The sequence below is a fragment of the Pipistrellus hanaki genome (assembly GCF_964339955.1).
Source record: "Pipistrellus hanaki genome assembly, chromosome: 18".
In the NCBI taxonomy this organism is placed as follows: Eukaryota; Metazoa; Chordata; class Mammalia; order Chiroptera; family Vespertilionidae; genus Pipistrellus; species Pipistrellus hanaki.
This window is the reverse complement of record NC_140520.1, coordinates 27,838,300-27,862,192: the sequence shown is the minus strand read 5'-3', so window position 1 is coordinate 27,862,192 and position 23,893 is coordinate 27,838,300. Positions and strand designations below refer to the sequence as shown.

Sequence of the window (23,893 nt, the reverse complement as noted above, 5' to 3'; positions counted from 1 at the left end):
TTGGGCTGTTTACATTCTTGACTGTTTGCATTCTGAATAATGGTGCTATGAATATTTGTGTACAGTTGTTGTGTGGACGCATGCTTTCTTTTCTCCTGAGTGTACACCTAGTTCTGGAATTGATGGTAACTCTATGCGTACCATTTTAGAAACCGCCAAACAGTGTTTTAAAGTGGCTGCACTATTTTACTACCCCACGAGCAGCAATGTATGGGAGTTCCAGTTTCTCCACATTCTCTTCAATGCTTGGTTTTGTCTTGTTTTTAGCTCTCCTGGTGAGTGTAAGGTGGTTTTGATTTGCATCTCTCTGATGACTAATGACATTGAGCATCATTTTATGTGCATGATGGTATCTCACAGGTCCTTGAGGCTCTTTTTTAAATATGTATGTATTTTTTATTATAGTTGACATACTGTATTAGTTTCAGGTATACAAACCAGTGATTAGACACTGTATAACTTACTAAGTTAGCACTCAATAAATCTAGTGCCCATCAGTGCCATAGTTATTACAATATTATTGACTATATTACCTATGCTGTACTTTATATCCCTGTGACTATTATGTACCTACAATTTGTACCTCTTAATTCCTTCACCTTTTCACCCATTTCCTAGATCCCCTCCTCCCATGTTAAAAAAAAAAAAAAAAAACATTTAACATTTATTGTTATACTGGTATGGTGGTGATGAACTCCTTTAGCTTTTTCTTTTCTGGAAAGCTATTTACATGCCCTTGAATTCTAAATATTCTAAAAACCATGACTGTGTTCTGGGTAATCTTGGTTGTAGGGCCTTGCTTTTTATCACTTTGAAAATTTCTTGCCAATCCCTTCTGCTCTACAAAGTTTCTGTTGAGAAATCAGCTGGTAGTCTAATGGGAGTTCCCATGTAAGTAACTAACTGCTTTTCTCTTGATTTTTTCTTTGTCTTTAACCTTTGACATTTTTATCATGTGTCTTTGTATGGGCCTCTTGGTGTCCATCTTGTTTGGGACTCTCTGTGCTTCTGGGACTTACATGTCTATTTCCTTCACCAGGTTAGGGAATTTTCTGTCATTTTTTCATATAGGTTTTCAATTCCTTTCTCTCTCCTCCTTCTGGCACCCCCATGACACAATGTGGTACACTTAAAGTTGTCCCAGAGACTCCTTATATTATCATAATTTGTTAGGGTTCTTTTTTCTTTTTGCTGTTCTGATTGGGTGTTGCTGCTTCCATATCTTTCAAATCTCTGATTTGATCCTCTGCTTCATCTACTCACTGTTGATTCCTTATAATGTATTCTTCATTTCAGTTCATATATTCTTCATTTATGACTGGTATTTTTTTTTGTTTGTTTTCTAATTCTGATTTTATGTTTCTTATATCTTTACTGATGTTCTAAGTTCATCTCTAACTGTTCCCTAAGTTCATTGAGCATCTTTATAACCAGTTTTTTGAGCTCTGCATCTGGTATATTAGATTGCTTGTCTCCATGTTATTTAGTTATTTTTCTGGAGTTCTGTTCTTTCACCATTCTGTTCTTAAATATTTTTAATAGAGGCATGTCACCATCAAAGCTAATTTTATAGAAGTCTGGTTTACCAGTGCTTCATGTCTTTTCTTTAGCATAGAGATCCGTCACACAAGGTGTGGTAAGCTGATTCAAATGGTCATCCAATGATATAAGACCTAAGAATATTATCAGAAGAAAGCTACAAGGCTAAAGGTTCAAAAAAAGTATATTTTGCTAAGTTCAAATTAAGTGAACCATGAGGAGGATGCCCTAACTGAACACAGGAGACTTGTGTGCAGCTCTCTCCCCACCTGTCCCATCCCTCATTTCCCACTCCATACATCTGTGGCAGAGTACATAGATAATGGTATATAGGAAGCATCGGAATGGAGAAAAGCTAACTAACATGCTATTGCATTATAGAAATAAAGTTGTCTTATAATGATCTGTTTTCAAAGCATTTATATGTTAGTTCATGTACTTTTATAACTGGGGACATGACATGAATAATGAGCCTCTCAATATGTAAGTTACCCAAAGGTTCTGGGCTAGAAATAGACACTGCTTCTTTCAGCTCTCCTATTTCTCGTTAAGTACCCCTTGCACTACTAGCTGATGAGATGCTTTTGTGTACAGATGAGTCAATTTTGAGATGATTTCTGGAGGAAAATCACCAGTTGTATATGTGAGATTAAGAGAGGGAAGATGCCCGAGATTTTTTGCATTAAAAGTACAATTTTAATACATTGTGACCAGCCAAAATACAAATGCTATTCTACTGTGGGAAAATAAAGATCAAGCTGCTGTTAGTTAAGTAAAAATATCAGGAAAATAATTACCAAAGATTTAATTTAAGCAAAATAATTATATATTTTGCTAATTTCCCACAAGGTGTCAGTAGCACTTTAAATAATAGCAATTGCAGCAGTTATTTGGATATCTAAATTTGTTAAGTATTACACATTTGGGAGTGTATTATGTTTATTTGTTCCACCATCATTTTTCTGTACTTCAGTGTTTTGACAAATTTCATATATTATTTAGAGGTATATGCAGTGTTTGCCATCTACATTATTATTGTCTTCCAGCCTATTATAGAGTTTCTTAATTGTAATACTGAAGTGTAAGTTTTGACTTCTTAGAAGACTCAAAATATGTTGGAGAAACTAGGTCAGCAGGGGGCAGCACAGCCTTACAATGTTTAGATTTTGGTCATTTGAAGGGATTATTCAGAAACAATATAAAGAATATGGTACATGGTTTTTCAAGTTTTTCAGCATTCACACACTTTATTTAAAATGAATTATTATCTGTAACCAAATGTGTAAAGTAAATAAACATGATATTTTACTAAGAAATCTAATTTTATAATGCTGACTTAATCACGTCAAACACTGAAAATATACAGAGCTGTTTTTGACGAACAAAAATGTTAGAATACAATTTTGGAGATAGCACTATTTCTATCTTCCTTTTACAGATAAGGAAATGGAGTCTAAGGGAATTTTGAAATATGCCCAAGGTTATACAGATGGCAAACTGTCAGAGCTTACATATAAACCCACCTGTCTTACTCCAAAGCACAGGTACCTACAATTATGCAATTGCCGATCATAGGTTTTAGGCTTCAGCTTTGAAATGCAATTCAATTCACGTCTTTAATTATACAATATATAGGAAAGGCTGGTTCACCCAGATAAGGAGTTAACAAATGGCAACTCTTTTTTAAACAGCTTGCCCTGCAATCTCCAAATCGTTCTCAGATAGAAATGGCAGATGAATCTTTAGTCAAAAATGTAAACAGGAGTGTATTAACCCTACCATACAAATAGTAAATTCACTAATGTTCTCTAGTACGTTAGCAAGCAGTATAAGTACTGAGGCAGTAGGCAGTTATTCCACATTTCAGATACAGCATAGCGGTGCTAACGACCTTGTCCAAAGTCACATTCCCATGGGACTGACAGACTCCGGCGGCCTGGCTCCAGAGTTGGCTTTCCTTCCCAGCATGTTGTACTGACTCTGTTTTAATACTCATCTGTCTGCATCTATTATTTCAGCTTTTACATAGTTAAAACTATATTTAAAAACTGAATTTAATGGGTTCCACTAACTGCAGGTGGAAAACCAGTATCCAGTGGATACTGAAATATAATCCGGAACTTAGAAGGCACTTAAAAATAAATTTGGGCAATGATTTTCTAATCGTCACTCTACTTAGTTTTCCAATAATAAAATATATACACATATATTTTAAAAGACAGAATCCAATCATCTCATTTAAAACAAATTAAAGGGAACCTTTAAGACATTTGGAATACTACCCTAATTTACTAAGCTACCATAAGTTTAGGAATAACTCTGATTCTAGCACTCTGCAAGCTTAATGACCAATTTTTAAAAGCTCTCACCTCCCCCAGGTGTAAATATAAGGGCATTTCCAGGGTTCAGAGTCTCTTTACTACCTTAGTAATCTAGTATGTGTTGCCAGTGACTCAGATAGTTCAGAGAAGGAAAGTTTTTTGCAACTTTCAGAACTGTGATAGATCAGTGAGAAGACAGGGAAGACAGCTACATTAATTTTGAAATAAAAGTCATAGTTCTTATTATGTGCTAACGCAGTCAGGTTACAGAAACCGCACACAATTACCTCTACATGTTTCCAGATCTCCAAGGTTGATTGGAATAACTCAGATATTTTTAAAGTCTATGTTTTGCTACAGGGTAAAAAAAATACAATTTTTTTAGTAAAATGTAAAATACGCACCAAGATAGGCTACAAGAACTGTCTCAGAAAGACACATCTATCATGAACACAGCAAAGTAATCGTGGCCTGTGCCCAAGCTGGGTCACGTCACATGTTTGGCCTTATGTTATTTTTCTCAGGCGTAGAGCTAAGCATGGGGTCCCCCAGTTCAAAGGGCCACATTGCTTCCCACTGCTTAGCAGGGGAGGGGGTGGGGGGACCTTTTTTCTGTCGAGGGCCATTTGGAATCTATAGCATCATTCATGGGCCATACAAAATTATCAACTTAAGAATTAGCCTGCTGTATGTGTTCAAACATCTCATTCACTCACCCCTAATGCCTTGGCAGGGCCAGACCCAATGATTTCATGGACCTTACACAGCCTGTGGGCCGGATATTCCCTATCCCTGGCTTAGAGAGGAGGTCCAGATTTTCTTACCATCACATTTCACGTCTTTTACAATTTATGATTTTCATTCAATAATGTTGACTAAGTGCCTGCTAAATGACAGGCGCTGCACTAATTTTGGGACATACAAAGATATGTCCACCAATGGTTCTGCCCTCAAGAAGGAAGCACAGCCCAAGTAGAGGTTACAGTGCAGGATGGTAAGTCTCAGGCGCTCGGTGGGTGACGCTTGCCTTACGCTGCCTTTGTAGCTGCATCTTCCACCGTCCTCCCCACAGGCACCCGCCACATCAGATCAGTTTCCATTTAAAATGTGCCACCCACTTTGGGGCCTTTGCTCACTGCCTCTGCCTGAGATGCCCGACCCTGTGCCTGTTGAAATCCTTTTAGGGCAACTTCAGATCTCTCTCCTCTCAGCAATGTAGTGGCTGGTATCCCGAAGTTAACCACGCCCACTTTCATTCTCCCATAAAGCCTCTCCGGGCATATGGCTGTCGGCCTTGAGACCAGTGCACCTCCTCTCCCCGGGCAGTGCCTTGGGCAGAGACCTTCCATAAACGCTTACCCTGCTGAGTATCCACTTAGCTGTCCATTTCTCTTCTGTCCTGTGTCTGTCAGTGTGATAAGCAGTATATTGTCTACTAATGACTTCTTGCAACTAGCCTGAACTCTGGTCAGAAATGAAATTAAAACCCTATTGTGAGGTGAATCGGAGTGTTTCTAAAAATCATGAAACTGCGAATATCAATATTCCAAGGGTGTAATGGACGCTGTTTGTTTTCTACCAGGATACCAACCCCATTACCTTTTTACCTTAAATGACATCCTGCTTTGTTCAGGTAGCCAAACTTAGAGTATAAGGAATCCCCACAGGAAGAAAACAAAATTAAAAAACTCCCCCTTAAAGCTGAATTCACATTAAATAAAGTGTAAGCAGAAAGAAGTGATCTACTGTGAATGACAATCATCAAACCCAAAAAATAAATATATTGGCATCTCTAGGACATGAATTAACAGCACATTGTGAAAGAGATTATAAAATAAGTATGCTTTAAATGAATAAAGAGCTGAAAGAAGTTATAGAAACCACACAGGGGAAAAAAAATACATGACAATATGGGAAAAGAGGCAGATTTAAATAATGACCATATGGAGCTTCAAGAATGAAAAATTGAGTTCTTAAAAATAGAATCAATGAAAAATATGAGTAAGAGGGTAAGGAGAACAGAGGGTGGAATGAGAATGCAAAGTATATTTTCTTATAAGAACTCCAGAGTGAGAGTCTAGAGAAAAATGAGGGGTAGTATTTGAAATACATAGTAAGTCATCAGACTGAGAAAGCACAAGGCCTAAGCAGGATTATAGACAATGAATCCACACCTATAAAAATTACAGCATGAGGAGGAAACACCAAAGGAAAATGATAGACATAACCGTAGGGAAAATATAAGGGAACAACAATTTGTCTAGCAGAAGGCTTCTTAGCCTCAGAGAACAGAAGGCAGTGGTATAATATCTTTGAGGTATCGAGGCAGATGAACTACCAACTTGGAATATTATATTTTTAGGGAAAAAGTGAACTCCAGATATTTTCAGGCCAAGACCAAGAGAGTTTACTACGCATAGTTCATTGCTGGAATAATTACTAAAGCATACACTTTTATAAGAAGAACACTGCATTCAAAAGTAGGAAAAGATAGAAGACGTGATGATGAACCAAGAGTTTGATAAACATGTAAAAAATCTAAATAAGCAGAGATTAAGCAAAAAAAAAAAAATGCTAGTAAGGGTATGGAAGATTTAAGTAACACCTAAGGTTTATTTTATGGATATATGTGGGATCTCTATTTAATACATGTAATACAGGTAGAACTGTCACAAATGTCAACCATATGCTAGGCCACAAAGGAAGTCTCCACAAATATCAAAGAATCAATATCATGTAAGTTTCATTCTTTGACCACATTGCAATGAAATTAGAAATTCATTCAGCAAATACCTGTTGCGCACATACTGCAAACCAGACATTGTTTTGGTTAATTGGTGTGCATTAATAGAAAACAAATAAATTTGCATAAAATATAATTCATTAAAGGGGAGGGAGAGAGGTACCTTACACATAATAAATATAAATAAATGGTATATGAGAAGGTTACGAGTATTATGGGTGGGAAGAGAAACAGGGTGAACAGGATCAAGGATGCTAGGGGGAAAGGAGATGTAATTTTAAATAAGAGGTCAGAGCTCATTGGGAATGTAGCATGCGAACAAAGACTTGGAAGAGACAAGGAGTTAGCCATGGCATATTGCAAGCAGATGGAACAGACAACCCTGAGAGCCCATGGTGTGTATGTGTTGTCTTCAGGGAATACCCAGGAAGCCCTTTTAGCTAGAACTCCATGACCGGGGAATAGAATAGTAGGAGGTGAGGTAAAAGACAGTCCACCTACCACTCCCATTACCTAACTCTATATATTTAGCTACTCAAACAAACAAACAAACAAACAAACACCATTCTCAACCCACAGTCAGAAAACATAATGGAAATTAAAAATATTTAGAACCAAATAAAATGAAAACACTATTAAATTTGTGGGGTGCAGGTATCACAGTATTATAGTGAAATGTATAGCCTTAATAATATATTTGTAGAAAGGTAAGAAAAAGTGCAAATTGGTGAGCTAAATATTCTTCAACTCAAGAAGTTGGAAAAGGAAAATAAAAAGTTAATGAAAGAAAAAAATAGTAAAAAGGTTTAACAAAAGCAAGAGCTGATTGCATTTTTTAAATTACTAATAAAATAGGTAAACACCTGGAGATATTGATCAGGAAAGGAAAAGAAACAATTTCTTACCACCAATTAAGAGGAAATTTCAAAATCATGAAGAGAATAACTCTAGGAAAACAGATGAAATGGACATTTTTTTAAAAAATGTACATTTCTAAAAAGTGATTTAGCAATAATGAAAACTTAAAAAGACTTATTACCATTAAAGAAGGTCAATCAGTAGTCCAAACAATTTTCACAAAAGATGGTTGAGTTTCAAGGGAAAGTTGTACCCAACCTCAATGAACATATAACTCTCCTAGAATAATGCACATTTGATGAAAAAGAATGTATGATGTTTATATATATATATAAGTATGAGTATATGTATATATGCATGTATTTTTGCTGAATTCAATTTAACAGTGCTTAATTTGTAATTTCTTCATATATGCTTATAAGTAGGATTGGTTTATAATTTTTCTCATGCTCTTGTCTAGTTGGTATCAAAATTACACAATTCTAAAAGTTATGTACTTTTGCTTTTCATCCTCTTAAATAGTTTATATAGCATAGGAGTTTAGAGCGTGGGAGGAAAAATCATAAATTTTATAAACTAATGTCACAAGCATATATGTAGAAACACATTAAATATGTTCATATTGGATACAGTAAAAAAAATCATTTGTGCACGTGCATACATAAGTGTATCGACCTATGTATAAACATGCAAATTTTTATCAGAACAGGACTTGCTCATGACCACTTCTACATGATGCCGTAGTCAAACCCTGGTAATATAAAACATTTAGTTTGTATTTGTTCTATAATTTTTTTATATCTTAAATCATTAATATGTTAAGTTCTCTGAGTGAATATGAAAAAAGCTTTTCTTATGAAAGAAAAAGTGAGAATTTTCTACTTTTTCTTTCCACTCTGTTACCTGACCTGAATGTCAGAGCTTTCTTCCCTGGACCACCTTTTCCTCTTCCTTGACTCTTGCAAGGCTGATGACTGTAGACCAAACCCGCCAAGAGTGGGCGGGAAGTAGTCACAATGGGAGCAATGGCAGTGACACGGTCGGCTCCTTGGTAACCTGGGTACCAGTCCCACTGAAGGCCAAGGGGGGAAATGCAGCGACAAACAACTCTGTTTTGTGGTGAACACCTGTTTTTCTCTGCCTAGCATCCCTAGCTTCTTGTGGCCGCAGAATCCAGATTATGCTTGAGAACCAATCTGCCTGTGCACCTCTGGGAAAGTGGCTTTTTCCCAAAGCCCTGGGATGAGAGATCTCATGAGCTCTACCTAGCCAGTGCTGGGGTTTTGGTTAGACTGGCAATCAGGATGCTGTCCTCTTTCCCACCACACTCAGAGCTGCTGAAAACAGGACAGCAACTAGGAGGGAAAAGTCTACCTGAGAATAAAGCTACATTTGGGAAACAAACTCAGAAAATGGAGGAGGAGAACTGTTCCTATGGACTCAGGTTGAGGCCTGGGTCAGTGAGTACCAGCTGTCAGTTCCCTAAGCCATGGAATTCCCCTTTGTTGCCTGAGCCAGGTAAAGCTGGTTATTCTGTCGTTTGCAGCTGCATGTATCCTGAATCCAGCAGCACGCTGCAAGTTAAACGATTCGGCTATCCCCTGCTCACCCTATTAAGTTATCCTGACGAGTCTCTTGGTGTTTTTATGTTACAGATTGCACTAGATGGGGGAGGGAGTGGGCTGGAGGGGGACAAGATTTGGAGCAGTTTGGCTGTTCTTGCTTTCTCTGTCCTGAAATTGCCTGGGGTTATCTCCTCCTTGCCTTGACTGGTGAGGGTTCAGGGCCTTGGGGCTGGGAAAGGCCCTGAGGCAGAACTCCCATGAGTACACACACACACACACACACACACACACACACACACACGCCCCTTGCAACTCTTCAGCACTCTGTGTCCTCACTGTCGCATTTTCAGAAAAGTCTAATGGAAGCATCTCATGCATAAATGACACAAAACAAACAAACAAACAAAAAACAATATCTTCCCCACAGTGAAAATAAAGTCAACAGAAACTTCTCAAATGGATAGTAATTATCACTGTATAGTTCCGTTTTTGCCTTAAAAATACGGAGCCTAAGATGGAATCAGTTTAGTACCAATAGAAGTCCAGACACTTAATAAAAGTGCTACTGCCTTTTTAATCTTGTTTTTCTCTCTATAGTTATAAGTTCCCCCCTAATGTTAACCTAGTAGCACCATAATAATTCTCCTTGTGGTAAACGTTACATAGAGCCTATTAAAAAACTAGATGGTTTTTTTTGTGTGGTTTTTTTTCTACTTTCATACAATACTCCTTCACCCTAGGACAGAGGACTCAGGGGCAAGGAGAGGAAATATTTTTTAAAAAAATACTATGTGAGATGGGAGGAAGTTCTCTTCTGGGGAGCCTGTGGGACTGTTCCTTGAAGCAGACCTAACGATGGCTGGGATTTGTTTGGCTTTGGGTTAATCACCTGCCCCCGAGGTAAGTGAATGCTGGGATCTGAGAGAGACTAGATGGGCCTCCCGAGTGCACAATGATGGAGCAGTCCGCCCCGAGGAGCAGTCCTTGGAGAGGTGCCCCTGGAGTGTATCGTGTCTGCATTTAACTTGTCTTCGCTGCAGCTACTCCATCTATGGAGCTGCTCTGTGCTGCATGGCAGTGCTCGCTGACCTCCTTGGACAGGCCGGTGCAGGGACGGCAGCGGGAAGGTCACGCGATTAGCACTCTTCCTAAGGTGTCAATCCACACGGGACTCTTTCAGACCCTCGCTTCTTCTGTTAAACACCATCATACTTCAGCGCGGCTCCCTAAAATAGAATGCGGTCACCAAGGATTGTATCGCTCTGGCTCTTTTCTTGGGCTTGAGGACCAGAGAGGCCATCCCCAGGATTTCCTGGGACCTTGTATTGCTGCTCAAAATTGGCACCATGACGTCTGTGCTGATAAGAAAATGTTAGAGTCACATCTCGCTATCTGACAGTAGGTTAATGTGAAAAATACTATATTGTGAAGGATGTATTTCACAGCATCCAACAGATGCTGTGAGGATAATAGCCCCATGGAGCGAGGGCACCAAATGTGCACGGGCGTGTTTTTGACACTGTTTTCCTGAGTGACGATGCAGGCTAATTGAGACTTACTAAAATTGTGCTCTCCTCCAACTGGCATGAAAACTTACCAAGTTCTGTGTTTTGTAGACCCATGATTTACAAGTGTACGCTGCATTTTCCTTTTGGCTTTCTCCGCTGGTTTAGAGTTAAATTGGAAAATACGAGATGTTATCCCTCTGAATATTAGTCTAATGAGTTCATTCAGTCCCCGTATGTATTAATTCTTCTTCACTCACATAGCCAGCAGTAGATTCAAACTTGAAGATTCATTTAAGGAATTTTCAGATTTTTTTTTTAATCTAAAGCTTGCTAAATCTAAAAATCTGTTACCAAAAAAAGCACATATTGTAGTCTTTTTATTTAACTCATGGAGTGGATCACTTTAGGGAATCTTCCATGAAAACCCTAAATATGTATTTTTATCCATGTTTGTTAGTTTAGATATATTGTAGCATGTAATTCTTTTATGAAACCTTTTCTTCTGATGAAACCCAACACACATTAATGTTGAAAACAAAAACTTACTACCCATGGAACTACATCCGGGTCAAGAAATAAAGTGGCAGTGACCCCAGAAGCCCTCCGCATGTCCTTCCCGACCACTCCTCCTTCTCTCCCCCCCGTCTAGAGTTAACCACAGTTTTGACTAATACTGATCACTTTTGTGACTTCTTTATAGTTTTACCACCTATTCATGGCTCTGAAATACTATGATTTGGTTTTGCCTGGCCTTTGGTTTTGGTGTGCGTGTTTTATATTGTATTTTGAGGGCACGCTTATTAAAGCTCAGGCCCGCGGAACAAGGGCGGGCTTCGGATAGAAGCTACCGGAGAGGCTAGAAATGCCGAGGGAAGAACTGGGCCTGGGTGGGGCTGCTATCCACTCACGGAGAAGTCGGAGAAAAGGGGGCTGTGGAGACAGGTTCAGGGGTGTAGACCCAGAGGACCTGCTGCTGCCCAATGCTCCATGGTTGCAAAGTCTCCTGGGGACCTTAGCGGTTAGGAGATGCACGCCTAAGGGAAGTAAGGTTTGGTTGTGTCTTTGTTGCTGTTGTTGAAATTTACATAAATTGAATGATACAGCTAAGTATCCCTTTAGATTCAGCATTTTTCACTCAAAGTTATGTTTGTAGATGTAGTTATTTTTGCTATGTAGTGTATATTATACAGAATAGTTATTTTATTATATGAACTCACCACAAGTTATCCATTCTATTGTTTGGGCCCATCCTATATAATAACAGCCCAGTGACCGAAACAGCGGAATGACCTTTATGATCAGTATGACCAGAATGACCACGGCCCCTTGCCCCTGCTGGCTCCACCCCCCAGCAGGGACCCCCACCTGTGCACCAGGCCTCTATCCTATATAATAAAAGGCTAATATGCAAATTGGTCAAAAGGTGGAATAACTGGTCACTATGATGTGCACTGAACACCAAGGGGCAGATGCTCAACACAGGAGATGCCCCCTGGTGGTTAGTGTGCTCCCACAGGGGAGCACTGCTCAGCCAGAAGCTGGGCTCATGGTTGGCAAGCACAGTGGCAGTGGCGAGACCCTCTCTTGCCTTGCAGCAGCACTAAGGATGTCCAACTGTCTGCTTAGGTGCATTCCCCGTGGGAAGTGGGCCTAAGCCATCAGTTGGACATCCCCCGAGGGCTCTTAGACTGCGAGGGGGCGCAGGCTGGGCTGAAGGGCCCCCCCCCCCCCAAGAGCACAAATTTTGTGCACCGAGCCTCTAGTTATAAATAATGCTGATATGGACATTCCTTCATATGTTGCTTGATAAACATTGCACATATTTCTGATGGACATGGATGTGTGTGTATGTATGTGTGTATGTATGAGTGGAATTGCCAGGTTATAAGGTATGTGTTTTTTTAAACTTTACACCACCACCAGAGAAATGTGAGAGTTCCCATTGCTTTGTGTCTGCATCACACAATTGTTTTAGCCCATCTACTTGTTGTGAGGTGTTACTGCAATGGTTTTAATTTCCACTTCTCTGATTACTGATGAAGTTGAGCATCATTTGCATATATTTATTGGTTATTATTTTTTAGTATGTTTTTTATTGATTTCAGAGAGGAAGGGTGAAGGAGAGAGATAGAAACATCAATAAGAATCATCCATCAGCTGCCTCCTGCATGCCCCCTACTGAGGATCAAGCTTTCAACTTGCATGTGCCCTGACTGGGAATTAAACCATGACCTCCTGGTTCTTGGGTCAGCACTCAACCACTGAGCCACACTGGCCAGGCTATTGGCCATTCTTTCATAAAATTGCTGGTTCAAGTGTCTGTTTTTATATTGTGCTATCATTTTTTTACTGATTTATAGGTGTTCTTAACATATCCTGGATTTGAGCTAATCATGGAACTATATGTATTACAGATCTTCTCCCCCCTTGGTTGTTTGCTTTCTCGCCATCCTAAAAGTCTTTGTTGAAGCTCAAAAGTTCTTAATTTTCATGTTAACAACCTGATTAAACATTTTAAAAATTATATTTTTTATTTATTTCAGAGAGGAAGGGAGAGAATAGAGAGATAGAAAAATCAATGATAAGAGAGAATCATTGATTGGCTGCCTCCTGCATGTCCCTCACTGTGGGGGATGAACAAGCCCACAACCCGAGCATGTGCCATTGTCAGGAATTAACCCTGGGACTCTTTAGTTTGGCTCTGTCCACTGAGCCAAACCAACGAGGACCAAAATTTTTCCTTATGATTAATGATTTTGTGTCCTCTTTAGGAATTATTTCCCTACCCTGAAATCATATAGTCCCCTATGTATGGATTTATTATTTTTCCTTTTTTCATTTAAATCCAGAATTGAATTTTTGGTATGCTTTGAAGGAGGGTTTAATTTTCATTTATTTCTATGTGGATAACCAATTGTCCTACCACTACTTGGTGGTTCCATATTTGTTGTAAATTAAGTGTCTATATGCACAGATTAATTTGTGGGCTTTCTATTCTTTTGGTCTGTTTTACATTGTTGTTGTTTTTTGTCATTGTCTTAAATAATATAGCTTTATAATAAATTTTGATACTAGAGCAGGCCCCCTGTCTTGTATATTATTTTTATTGTGGTAAGAATATTTTAACATATGTCATTTATCAAATGCTTAAGTGTGTTATGCAGTCTTGTTAGCTAGAGGTACTATGTTGTATAGCAGATCTCTGGAACTTACTCATCTTGCATAATTGGAACTTCATACCCATTGAACACAACTTTCATTTCTCCCTCCACCCAGCGCTTGGCAGCCATCATTCTACTCTCTGCTTCTATTGAGTGTGACTGTTTTAGAGACCTCAGATAAGTGGAATCATGCAGTAAATGCCTATGACTGGCTTGTTTCACTTAATATAATATCCTCTAGGCTCATCCACGTTGTCACAGACGGCTGAATAATATTCCATTTTATGTATATTCCACATATATTTTATAATTAGCTTATGAGTTCCACAAAGAAATCTGTTGAAATTTTTATTGTGATTACCTTTTATCTATAGAGCAATTTCGAGACGATGTTATAAAATTGAGCCTTTTCATATATTAACACAGTATACCTACGAAACACTTTTAAATTTCTCTCAGTAATATTTGTAGTTTTCCGTAGAGCGGCCTTGCGTATCATTTATTTACTCCTAAGTATTTTGTATTTCATGCTCTAATAAATCCTATTTTAAGATAAATTTTATTTTCAAAGTTGTTTCGGCCTTCAGCAATGTAGAGATGTAAATTTTTACCTTTGTAGGCCACCATTACTCATCTGTGGATTAGTTTAGATTTCGTGTGTGCATAGTTACATAATCTGCCCATAGGACTGTTTAACCTCCTCTTCCAGATCATTACACCTTTCATTTCGTTTTACTGTTTTTGGGGAGGCTAGGCCTCCACTGGCGGGGATCTCCACTGCAGTGTTACTAGAAGTGGTAATAGCTGACATCATTTTCATATCCCCAATTTCAAAGGGAAAAAGTTAAAAAAAAAATTTCTATTAACTATGATGTTAGAGATTGTTAGATTTGGTTTGCTAACAGTTTAGTTAGGGTTTTGAATCTATGTTCATGAATGAGAAAATCCTGTAACTTTTTATAATGTCCTTGTCTGATTTTTCTTTGATGGTTTTGCTAGATTTTTAAAGGAAGCTAGGGAGTGTTTCTTCTTTCCTACTTCTGTCTGGGAAAATGTGGGTAAGTTTAGCATTATTAATTAGAATTCACTGGTGAAGCCATATAGCTAGTTTTTAGTTTTGATTTTTTGTGGGTTTTTTTTTTAAGTTTTTAATTGCAAATTAAACTTTTCCAGTAACACTGTTTACTCTGTTTCTTCTTGTGTCAATTTTGTTTATCATTTTCTATGAATATGTCTATTTCACCAAAATTCCCAATTTAGCCCTAACTGGTTTGGCTCAGTGGATAGAGCGTTGGCCTGTGGACTCACGGGCCCCAGGTTCGATTCCCATCAAGGGCATGTACCTTGGTTGAGGGCACATCCCCAGTAGGAGGTGTGCAGGAGGCAGCTGATTGATGATTCTAATCTCTATCCCTCTCCTTTCCTCTCTGTAAAGTATCAATAAAATATATATTTTTATATATTTTTATTGTTTTAATATATATATATATATTTTAAATATATATTTTTTATATATTTTTTTTTAATTTTCAATTTAGTGGAAGAGAGTCTTCATACTATCCTTTTGCCTTTTTATGGTCACAGGCTATGTAGTGATGTCTCCTTTCTTATCACTGATATTTGGCATTTGTACCTTCCTTTTTTCTTAAACTCTCCAACATTTATCTATTTTTATTAATGTTTTTAAGTAACTTATTTTCATTATCATTTCATTACCTATGGGTTATTTAAAAATGTTTCCTTAATTTCCAGTGATATAGGAATTTTTTCTTTACAAGAAGTTAGCTTAGATTTCTAAATTAAAAAACATTCTGAAGATTTCCATTATTTGAAATTGATCGTTAATTAGCTTTTATTTTTGTAAATACTTATAAAAATTCCACTGTGAGCTTGAGAAAAATGTATATTCTGTAAGGTATGGTGTTCTATGTATTACCATTAGATCAATTTTTTTATTGTGATATTCAAATCTCCTACTTTCTTTTACTATGTTTATTTCTCTGTGTGCTGTCAGTTACTGAAACAAGTGTACATACTGAGTCTCTACTGGTGTGAATTTGTTTCTCTAGTTCTGGCAGTTTTTGCTTTATGTGTTTTGACCCTATGTTGTTAGTGCATGTAAATTTGGAATTACTTTATCTTCCTTGTAAGGATTATTATTGAGTGTAAGGATTATTACTGTATCATTATTGAGTGTATCTCTTCATCTCTAAATAATGGTTATTGCCTTAAAACCAAATTTGACTAATGTAGCTATGTCAATTTTCCTTTGGTTATTATTTGCATAGTTAATTTTTCCATTCCCCCCCCCCCAACTTTCTGTATTTCTGTGTTTTACATGTTGATTTATAAATATAATATTGTTTTATCTTATTTATTTAATGAAAGTGTGTTAATCATTGTCTTTAAAGACATTGTTAAAACGTTTACATTTAATGTAATTGAGTCTAAATCAGTGTCAGTCTTTCAAGGTCAATAAGTCTTTAAACAAAACAATTTTTTACATTATGACAATAGACAGTTTATTAACATCTGTGAGTTTAAGAAATTTAACTTCTCTGATTTGTATGTAAATATCCATGGATTTATAAAACCTCATCTATCATTTCTTTGACTGCTATATAATGAAAAGAGATGTAGAGACTAAAATATGCTCCGAACAACATTTCTAATCTAGTGTTTGCATTAGATCTTGCATTTCAAAGGAAAGTATAAGGAAATTTTATCTTTAAAATTTCATCTTTATTGTGATTTACTTGCCTAATTCCACTAAACATGCATTATTAATATATATATATATATATATATATATATATATATATATATATATATTTTTTTTTTTTTTTTTTTTTACAAAGTACTATAAAGATTTCGCTTTTGATTACAGGGCTGTGACTCCCAAATGAGTGTGTCCGAAGTGTCCTGTAGTAGAAGCACATCCTCCTGTCAGTCTCTTGAGCATGGCTCAGTTCCAGAAATCCTCATTGGCCTGCTTTATAACGCCACCACTGGCAGACTATCAGCAGAAGTCATCAAAGGCAGCCACTTCAAAAACTTGGCAGCAAACAGACCACCCAGTGAGTGGAAAATGTTTGTTTTTTCTAATTCTAATGTTTTCTGCGCTTATGGGACTCTCAGTGTTAGGAGCTTTCAGTCCTACCATTTAGTCTTAACTGATCAAAATGAAATGGTGTAATAACCATCAGCTAATCTGCTTCATGATTTCTATTTCCAGTCATTTGGGGAGTAGAAAAATTTCAAATGCAACTTATGGATTGTAAGGTGTCGAGACTTTATTTTTCTAATGTCAGTGGAATAAATTTTCCCCGTTATAGCCATTATCTTCCAATGCCGGAAAAGGTTACAGGGTCTTTTTAAGTCACCAATATTCCACCAAGATAATCAGGAATATGGATAGTTATTGCTGTTACTTGAAGATTGATGCTGTGTGATCTGTCTGCATGCAGAACTAGACACTTTTCTCCCTTAACAATTTAAGAAGAAACTGTGTTGTTTTTTTCTTCACATTTTTATTCTTTAACATTATAAGTCAGTTCTGTCACCAGAGTCTTTTCTTAAATGGAATGTGCTTTGGTTTTACCAGGACCAGTAGAGTAAGGAATATTTTTGTATTTACCCCAAATGCTAGGAAGGGAAACTAGATAGTATACCTCTGCCCTGTCTCTAGGCCTCTCACTCTTCCAACTCCTAATTTCTCTCCCAGCTCAAGGTAAGTTTATGGGAGAACAGAGGAATGCCCAAAACTATTTGTTGACATCTATGGACACAAACTTGGAATAGCGGCTTTTTTGTACTTCTCTAAATTAAAGCTGTTTAATGCCCCAAACTAAAAATTTGGAAATTTTGAATAATAATGGTCACTTTAAATTTGTTTATTTCTTTCAGACTTGCTTAAAGCAATCTCCTACTCTAATTATCAAATAGTTCTTAAAGGAGAAAAACTTTTTCTATCCTTGAATTAGCTTTTTTTTTTTTCAATCAAACTGAAAAGTCATAAATATATATCTGATTTGCTCTAAGTAGTCTTGGAAACCTGGCTTCTTATATACATCCCTGAAATAAAAGTCAGAAGGCCAAAGTTATGGTCATATTTCTACCTTGGACAAGTGCCCTAACTCCCCTAAGTCTGTTTCCTTATACATAAAATTAAGGTTGCGTTTCTCACAGGGTAACTGTGAGACTCAAACAGATAAAGGTGCATAAAAGAAGGATGGATTTATTATTGTCCCCTTCCTCTTTTCAGAACGAAAATTTCAGAGGGTATAAAGAAACAGTTATTAGAATAAACAGCTACTTGGTTTTCTTCATTAATACACACTTAGAATCCAAACTCTAATGGCCTGGGAAGTAACTCACATGAGCAGAGGTTGTGGATGAAAGATAAGGAACATGGTGAGGCCCGTGACAAATGGGAGAGTGTACACACTCTGAATTAGACATTCAGATGGGAAATTTTTGTTAGCACCACAACAAATAAGATACTTTTGGGGTTCCGTTTAGCCACACGTTATGTTTGCCCTTCGTTCTTGCTTTAGCTAATAGTTTAATTTTTTGACAAATATTTAACTTGAGATGCTAAAAAATAGCAGAATGAAGTGATGTTTGCCTTTCTGTCCTTGTTCTACCCACTTTAATAGAAACAGAAAATCACTAATCAGACTCAAAATGAAGGGAGCAGAGTAGAAGAGGTTAAGAGATTAGCATCCACAATATAAGGCAGATCTTTCCGGTTTTAAAGAGTAAGTTAAATCAATTTCATTATTTTAGAGTTAGATCTTCAGTATCAGGATGTTTAGCTGAATTGAATATAAGTCAACATTAAAATTAGTTATACAGGGTAAAATATAAAATAATAAAGTGAAATATAAGACAGATTTGTCAGTTCATCTTATTCTGTATATATTATATAAAATTGTGACCCTTCACATCTACCTAGGTACTAAGCTTTGAACTGTGTTATAAACTGAATAATCCAATTTTTAACCAAAGAAAACAATAACAGTATTTAAGGGGAAAATTTATTTGGTAATTCTGTTTTACTTTCCATCACTTAATTTTATATTACATTGAGAGTAATAAAAGTATTTGAAATATTAAGTATTGCATGGATAAACTTAAACATTTAGGATAATAATAACAGTGATCCTATAACGACTTTTATTCAGTCTTTTATAGCCTGATAATTTGCATGCTTCTATGTTCAATGTGCTTTAGTCCAAGAGGATATCATTATAAAGATGTCCCCCTTTAGAAAACACTGTAATTTTTGTTTCAGATTACACAATGACCTTAATTCTCATTTCATGAGTTTTGCCCAACGACCCTTTTGTTCAGCCCTCTACCTGAATTAAAATGCTAAACTTTTGTGTTCTTCCACTCCAGTGAACAGTGTTTCCTCTTTAATTCTAACCTTTGACCCTCTTTCACCCAACAATTGACATCTGGTCATTATTTCTTTTACTGCTTTCCACCCCCTGTTGTCAGATGGACTGTTCTGTTGTCTAAAACACTTGATAGGTGGACAGGTTTATATAATCCGAGGTGAGTTCCTGTAGAGGCTAATTGGATGTTGTCTTTTCATGCAAAAAAAAAATTTTACCCTAAAACTTGCCAGCAGTGAAGCTGTCCACCATGTTGGTTTCAAAATATGCACATTTATTATCTGTGGTACTTTAAGTAAAACTAACTTAGAATTTATCTCTGATTATGGATGATGGTATTCAGAGTATAAAGTAAGCAAAACTTTTTAAATTAAAGGCTTTTGTTTCATTCATTGTATTTTGACTCATAGAACAGAAATATAGTTACTTCATCAGAAATACTGCAATTTTCACTAAAATTAATTGAAATTTTGATAAGAAGTACACATGATGGATCAACATGCTGAAGGTCATCTGCATGAATCAAATGACCTTGAAAACACAGTTGTTTGAAGAGAGGGCTTATCTCCCAAATAATCAGGCAATGGACTGTTACGTTTCACTCTGTACACTAAACATCACATCCGTTTATTTTTTCTAATTCATGAACATAGTTCAGATTCATTCTTACAATTGGATGTTGAATTGTGTCAAAAAAAAAAAAAAAGGAACCCTGTAGTATCTATTTTGACTCCCCAGAAAGCACATTAAATGTACTCTTGCATGAAACCAGGAGAAAGTTTTACTTGACTTGCTGATGAGCCCTTAATGCATTTGGCTTCGTTTTTGGCTCTCCGATAGTTTTAAAATGTAATTAAAAACCACATCCATGCAGAGATTTTTTTGACATTTCATCCTAAGCTGTTTTGATGTCATCCTTGCATTCCTGTCTTCATCTTTTCCTCTTTATCATTTGCCTTCATGTCTATTTGTTTGTTTATCCTTATTCTCTGAAAACACAGTGGAATGCTTTACAGTGTTGTGGCTAATTGAGCTTGCTAAGTGTTTATTAATGCTATGATGTCCTGCTTAGTGAAGCTAAATGGGATGGGATTGGGGGGGGGGTGGTCCTGGGTGGTCATGGGCGGTCAAGGAATGACTGGGAGGGCGGGGGAAGGATTATGAGGTATACCTTTAAATTCTAACTCTAAGTTAGAAATAGTTAAGGTTAAGATATGAGTATCCCCCCAAAATTTTCTGCCTCCTTAGCATTCTCTGTACCTGTCACATATTATAAGCATCTACATCAAAATGGAATTAGTTGAATTTCCATTAAACACGGTATACACCATATCCTTATAAAGCACAAGTCATTTTCTCAGCACATGTTACAAGAAAGATTTTTTTTTTTTTTTTAGTTTTTCTCAAATGATATTTGTGGTATGTTGTTCTGTGTTTTTGTGTTTGTTTTTCTACAGATACATATGTTAAATTAACTCTCCTCAATTCCATGGGTCAAGAAATGTCTAAATGCAAGACATCCATCCGCAGAGGGCAGCCAAACCCGGTGTACAAGGAGACGTTTGTCTTTCAAGTGGCCCTGTTTCAGCTCTCTGACGTGACCCTTATCCTGTCCGTGTATAACAAGCGCAGCATGAAAAGGAAAGAGATGATAGGCTGGATTTCTCTGGGTCTGAACAGCTCTGGGGAGGAGGAACTCAATCACTGGACCGAAATGAAAGAGTCGAAAGGACAGCAAGTGTGCAGGTGGCACGCGTTACTGGAGTCGTGAGAGGGAGGACAAGCATTGGTAACCCCAGGCAGCGGTGCTTCCAGCGACGACGCTGCTGGTTTTTACTGGCCATCGTTACGAGAGTGATTCTTTGAAGTATCGCCTTCAGCGTTCTACCAGAACGTTTCCAGTTCTGTGGGAAGACCATCTAATTCTGACATGAATGCAGACAGGTTGTATGTCTGGCAGAGCTGGTTTGGGACAATGAACTCTATAATCATCGTTAAGCTACCGATCCTCCAGAGCTTTGGTTGAAGTGAATTTTTTTTCTTTAGCAAAAGAGCCACTCATTTCCTGAAAAGTCAAAATCGTCAGTGATTTTTTTTAAGATTAGAATTTTTAGCTGCAACACAGTTTTAGTATCACTCTCCATATTACCCATAAAGCATATTTTGACTGGCCCGTCCCTGCTGTTTGGAATGTGCTTTGATAAGAGAAAGTAGTTCTCCAACTTTATGATAAGGCATATCTGATGTTGAAGGGTTTCAATCGCATTGGAAATTGTTTTTCTTTCAGATATTTTCCCTTTATGCACTGAGCTTCATTGTACCTGAGTTCTCAGTGGCACTAAATCTGAGTGCAAGATTTCATTGTCATAAAGGAACTTTTAATGTTATTTTCAAAACTCATTTCTTCACTTGCCTCTGCTTTTGCCCGATCCAAAGAGACCCAGTCACTGCAAGTCCTGTAGACAGGTTGTACTGTAGACCTCTGTAGCTTTCTGTTGAAAGCACTTCCTGTATTCTCGTATTCCAATGTAGGAAGCTCATAGAACAGGACCTTACTTTAAAACTCCTTTCAATGATTGACTCTTTAAAATTGTTGTACTGTGCAAATACATTTTTTTACAAACTAAAAACTATGGTGTGAGCTGTTGAAAACTGCGAATAACTTAAGCTAAAGAACATTTTAATGACCCGCTCTGAGTGTTTAGTAGCGAGCACTGCAAAAAGCAAGGTAGCATTCACCTAAGAAGCTGTCCTCTCTCTAAATCTTCTGCTCTCCCACTGCGATTTGTTATTTCTGATATAAAGACTCTCCGCTTCTCGGTTTGAACCAGAACATCATTGTTCAAAAAGGTTCCTGGATTCCTTATGAAGTTCCTAGTGACTTGTGACTAGATTTTATGAAATTTACGGATACGTTCTTCAACGTGATGTCATCCTGTGCCTTTCGTGTAAGTTAATTTTGCTCATACAGCTCGAAAGTTGTATTTGCAAAGTTAGGCCTTCAATTTTTATAAATGAGAGATTCCTCAGAACAGTGTCACAAGCTCTCTGTTTCCTCCTGAAGTGTGTGAAAGTTGTAAAATGTGTTTTTTGTTTTTTTTTTTAACTCGCAAGGCATTTTCATTTGTTTTTATATTTAGGAACACTGATTAATCAGGAATACTCTAAGCTGTTTTCTCTTTAATTTTGCTTCTTAACCAATATATAATTTTGTGCATACACTTTATTAAATAGAATGTTTTGTATATATGAACAATATTTTTCTCTTTCTGATTTTTAGTTAAACTAGATGAAAGCAAAATATTTGCCAATTACTAAGCAAGTATGTCATTGCTCCTAGTCCCAACTAAGCACTATATACATTATTTTAAGCGAGGGCTTGTTATTATCACAGTAACAAAACCATGCGTACATATTATTGTCTCAACGTGGCTATACTGAAAGGCCTTAAGTCCAAAACTACCAACAACGATAGACTCCTGGCATATTTTAGTTTAAAAATGGCAGCTCTATGCATTCATGCACATGAATTATAAGATAAAATGCAAATGCTATATGACATGAGTTTTAAGACTGTCTATTATAGAGTTGCATTAAAGGGGAAAATCCCTTCTTTTATTGTTATATTATTCAGCTTTTCCCAGGGTTTTTTGTTTTGTTTTGTTTTTTGTTTTGTTTTTTTGTAATTGAGTTAGGTTATAAAGGTAGAAAATGGCATGATATTGCATGTAACAGTATGGAAAGGGTTTTAAGGGGGAGAAGGAATATAGGTTTTACTGAGAAATTAGATTTAGGCGTTTGATGCCAGAGGTATCTGTCCTGGCTGTGAGACAGCTGCCTCATTGCTAACACCTGGGATCTTCCTAATAAAAAGAGATTCGGTCTTATGTGTAGCTGTAACAAAGCCTAATCACACATGTTCTAAAACCAGCTCGGTGCTTTTTCCTTCAGTGAGGAAAGACCTCACTAGCTGTTCCTTGTTCAATCTGCCCTCCTTCAGCCTATGCCCAGAATGGCGTGTGTGCTCTGATGTATCCTTAGGGATTTGCCTGGGATAAGTATCAACTCCAATGTGGCCTAAAAAATAATTAACAATTTTAAAAACTTTCAACGAGGACCCTGTCTCCATCCCAGCTGCCAAGGCCTCAAAGATTATGGATTATGTGTATGTGTATCTGTATATGCACCTGCATACATACATACTATGTGTATTTATACATACATACATGCATGTATGTAAAGGTGAAGGTGCCCTGGCTTTTTCAGAAAATGAAATAGAAAAACATTTGTCAAGTTGATGGATTCTTTTTCTCCTCTGTATAGTTACGAGAAATTATATTTGGTTCTGGGTGCTATTTGCTGCCATTCTCCTCCACACACAGCAAAATACACTGAGTGGCCAGGTTATTATGATCTCTGAACACGTAATAATCTGGCCACTCTGTGTATATCCTCCTGTATAATAAAAGGCTAATATGCAAATTGCTCCCTCAACCAGGAGTTCAACCAGGCCGGCCAACCACCTACAACATCCCTTCCTCTTGGCCAGGCTGGCTGGACCCCACCCATGCATGAATTCATGCACCAGGCCTCTAATATATATAAAATCACTGAGTGGCCAGATTATCATGCGTTCAGAGATCATAATAATCTGGCTACTTGGTGTATGTATCTTTTTTCCTCTGGACTGACACAAGTTAGAGTAATTACTTCCAAAAGTTGGTCTATTCCTTTAAAAAAGGATTACATATGGCTCAAGAAACCCCCTTCACTCTACTGAACCTGCTCCACCAGGC

At 37.2% G+C, this 23,893-nt stretch overlaps 1 protein-coding gene across 3 annotated transcripts in view; it reads left to right on the top strand.

The window, feature by feature from the left end:
- Positions 1-23,544, top strand: part of SYT14 (synaptotagmin 14) — a 128,122-nt gene extending 104,578 nt beyond the window's left edge. For 2 of the 3 annotated variants that reach the window (XM_084865539.1, XM_084865541.1), the window contains exons 7-9: positions 16,583-16,772; positions 19,201-19,257; positions 20,555-23,544. In XM_084865539.1, the coding sequence (XP_084721665.1) occupies positions 16,583-16,772; positions 19,201-19,257; positions 20,555-20,868 (561 nt within the window). In that variant the 3' untranslated portion in view covers positions 20,869-23,544. The remainder of the gene's footprint in view (positions 1-16,582; positions 16,773-19,200; positions 19,258-20,554) is intronic. The other variant, XM_084865540.1, reaches the window with a different exon arrangement.
- Positions 23,545-23,893: the final 349 nt, after the last annotated feature.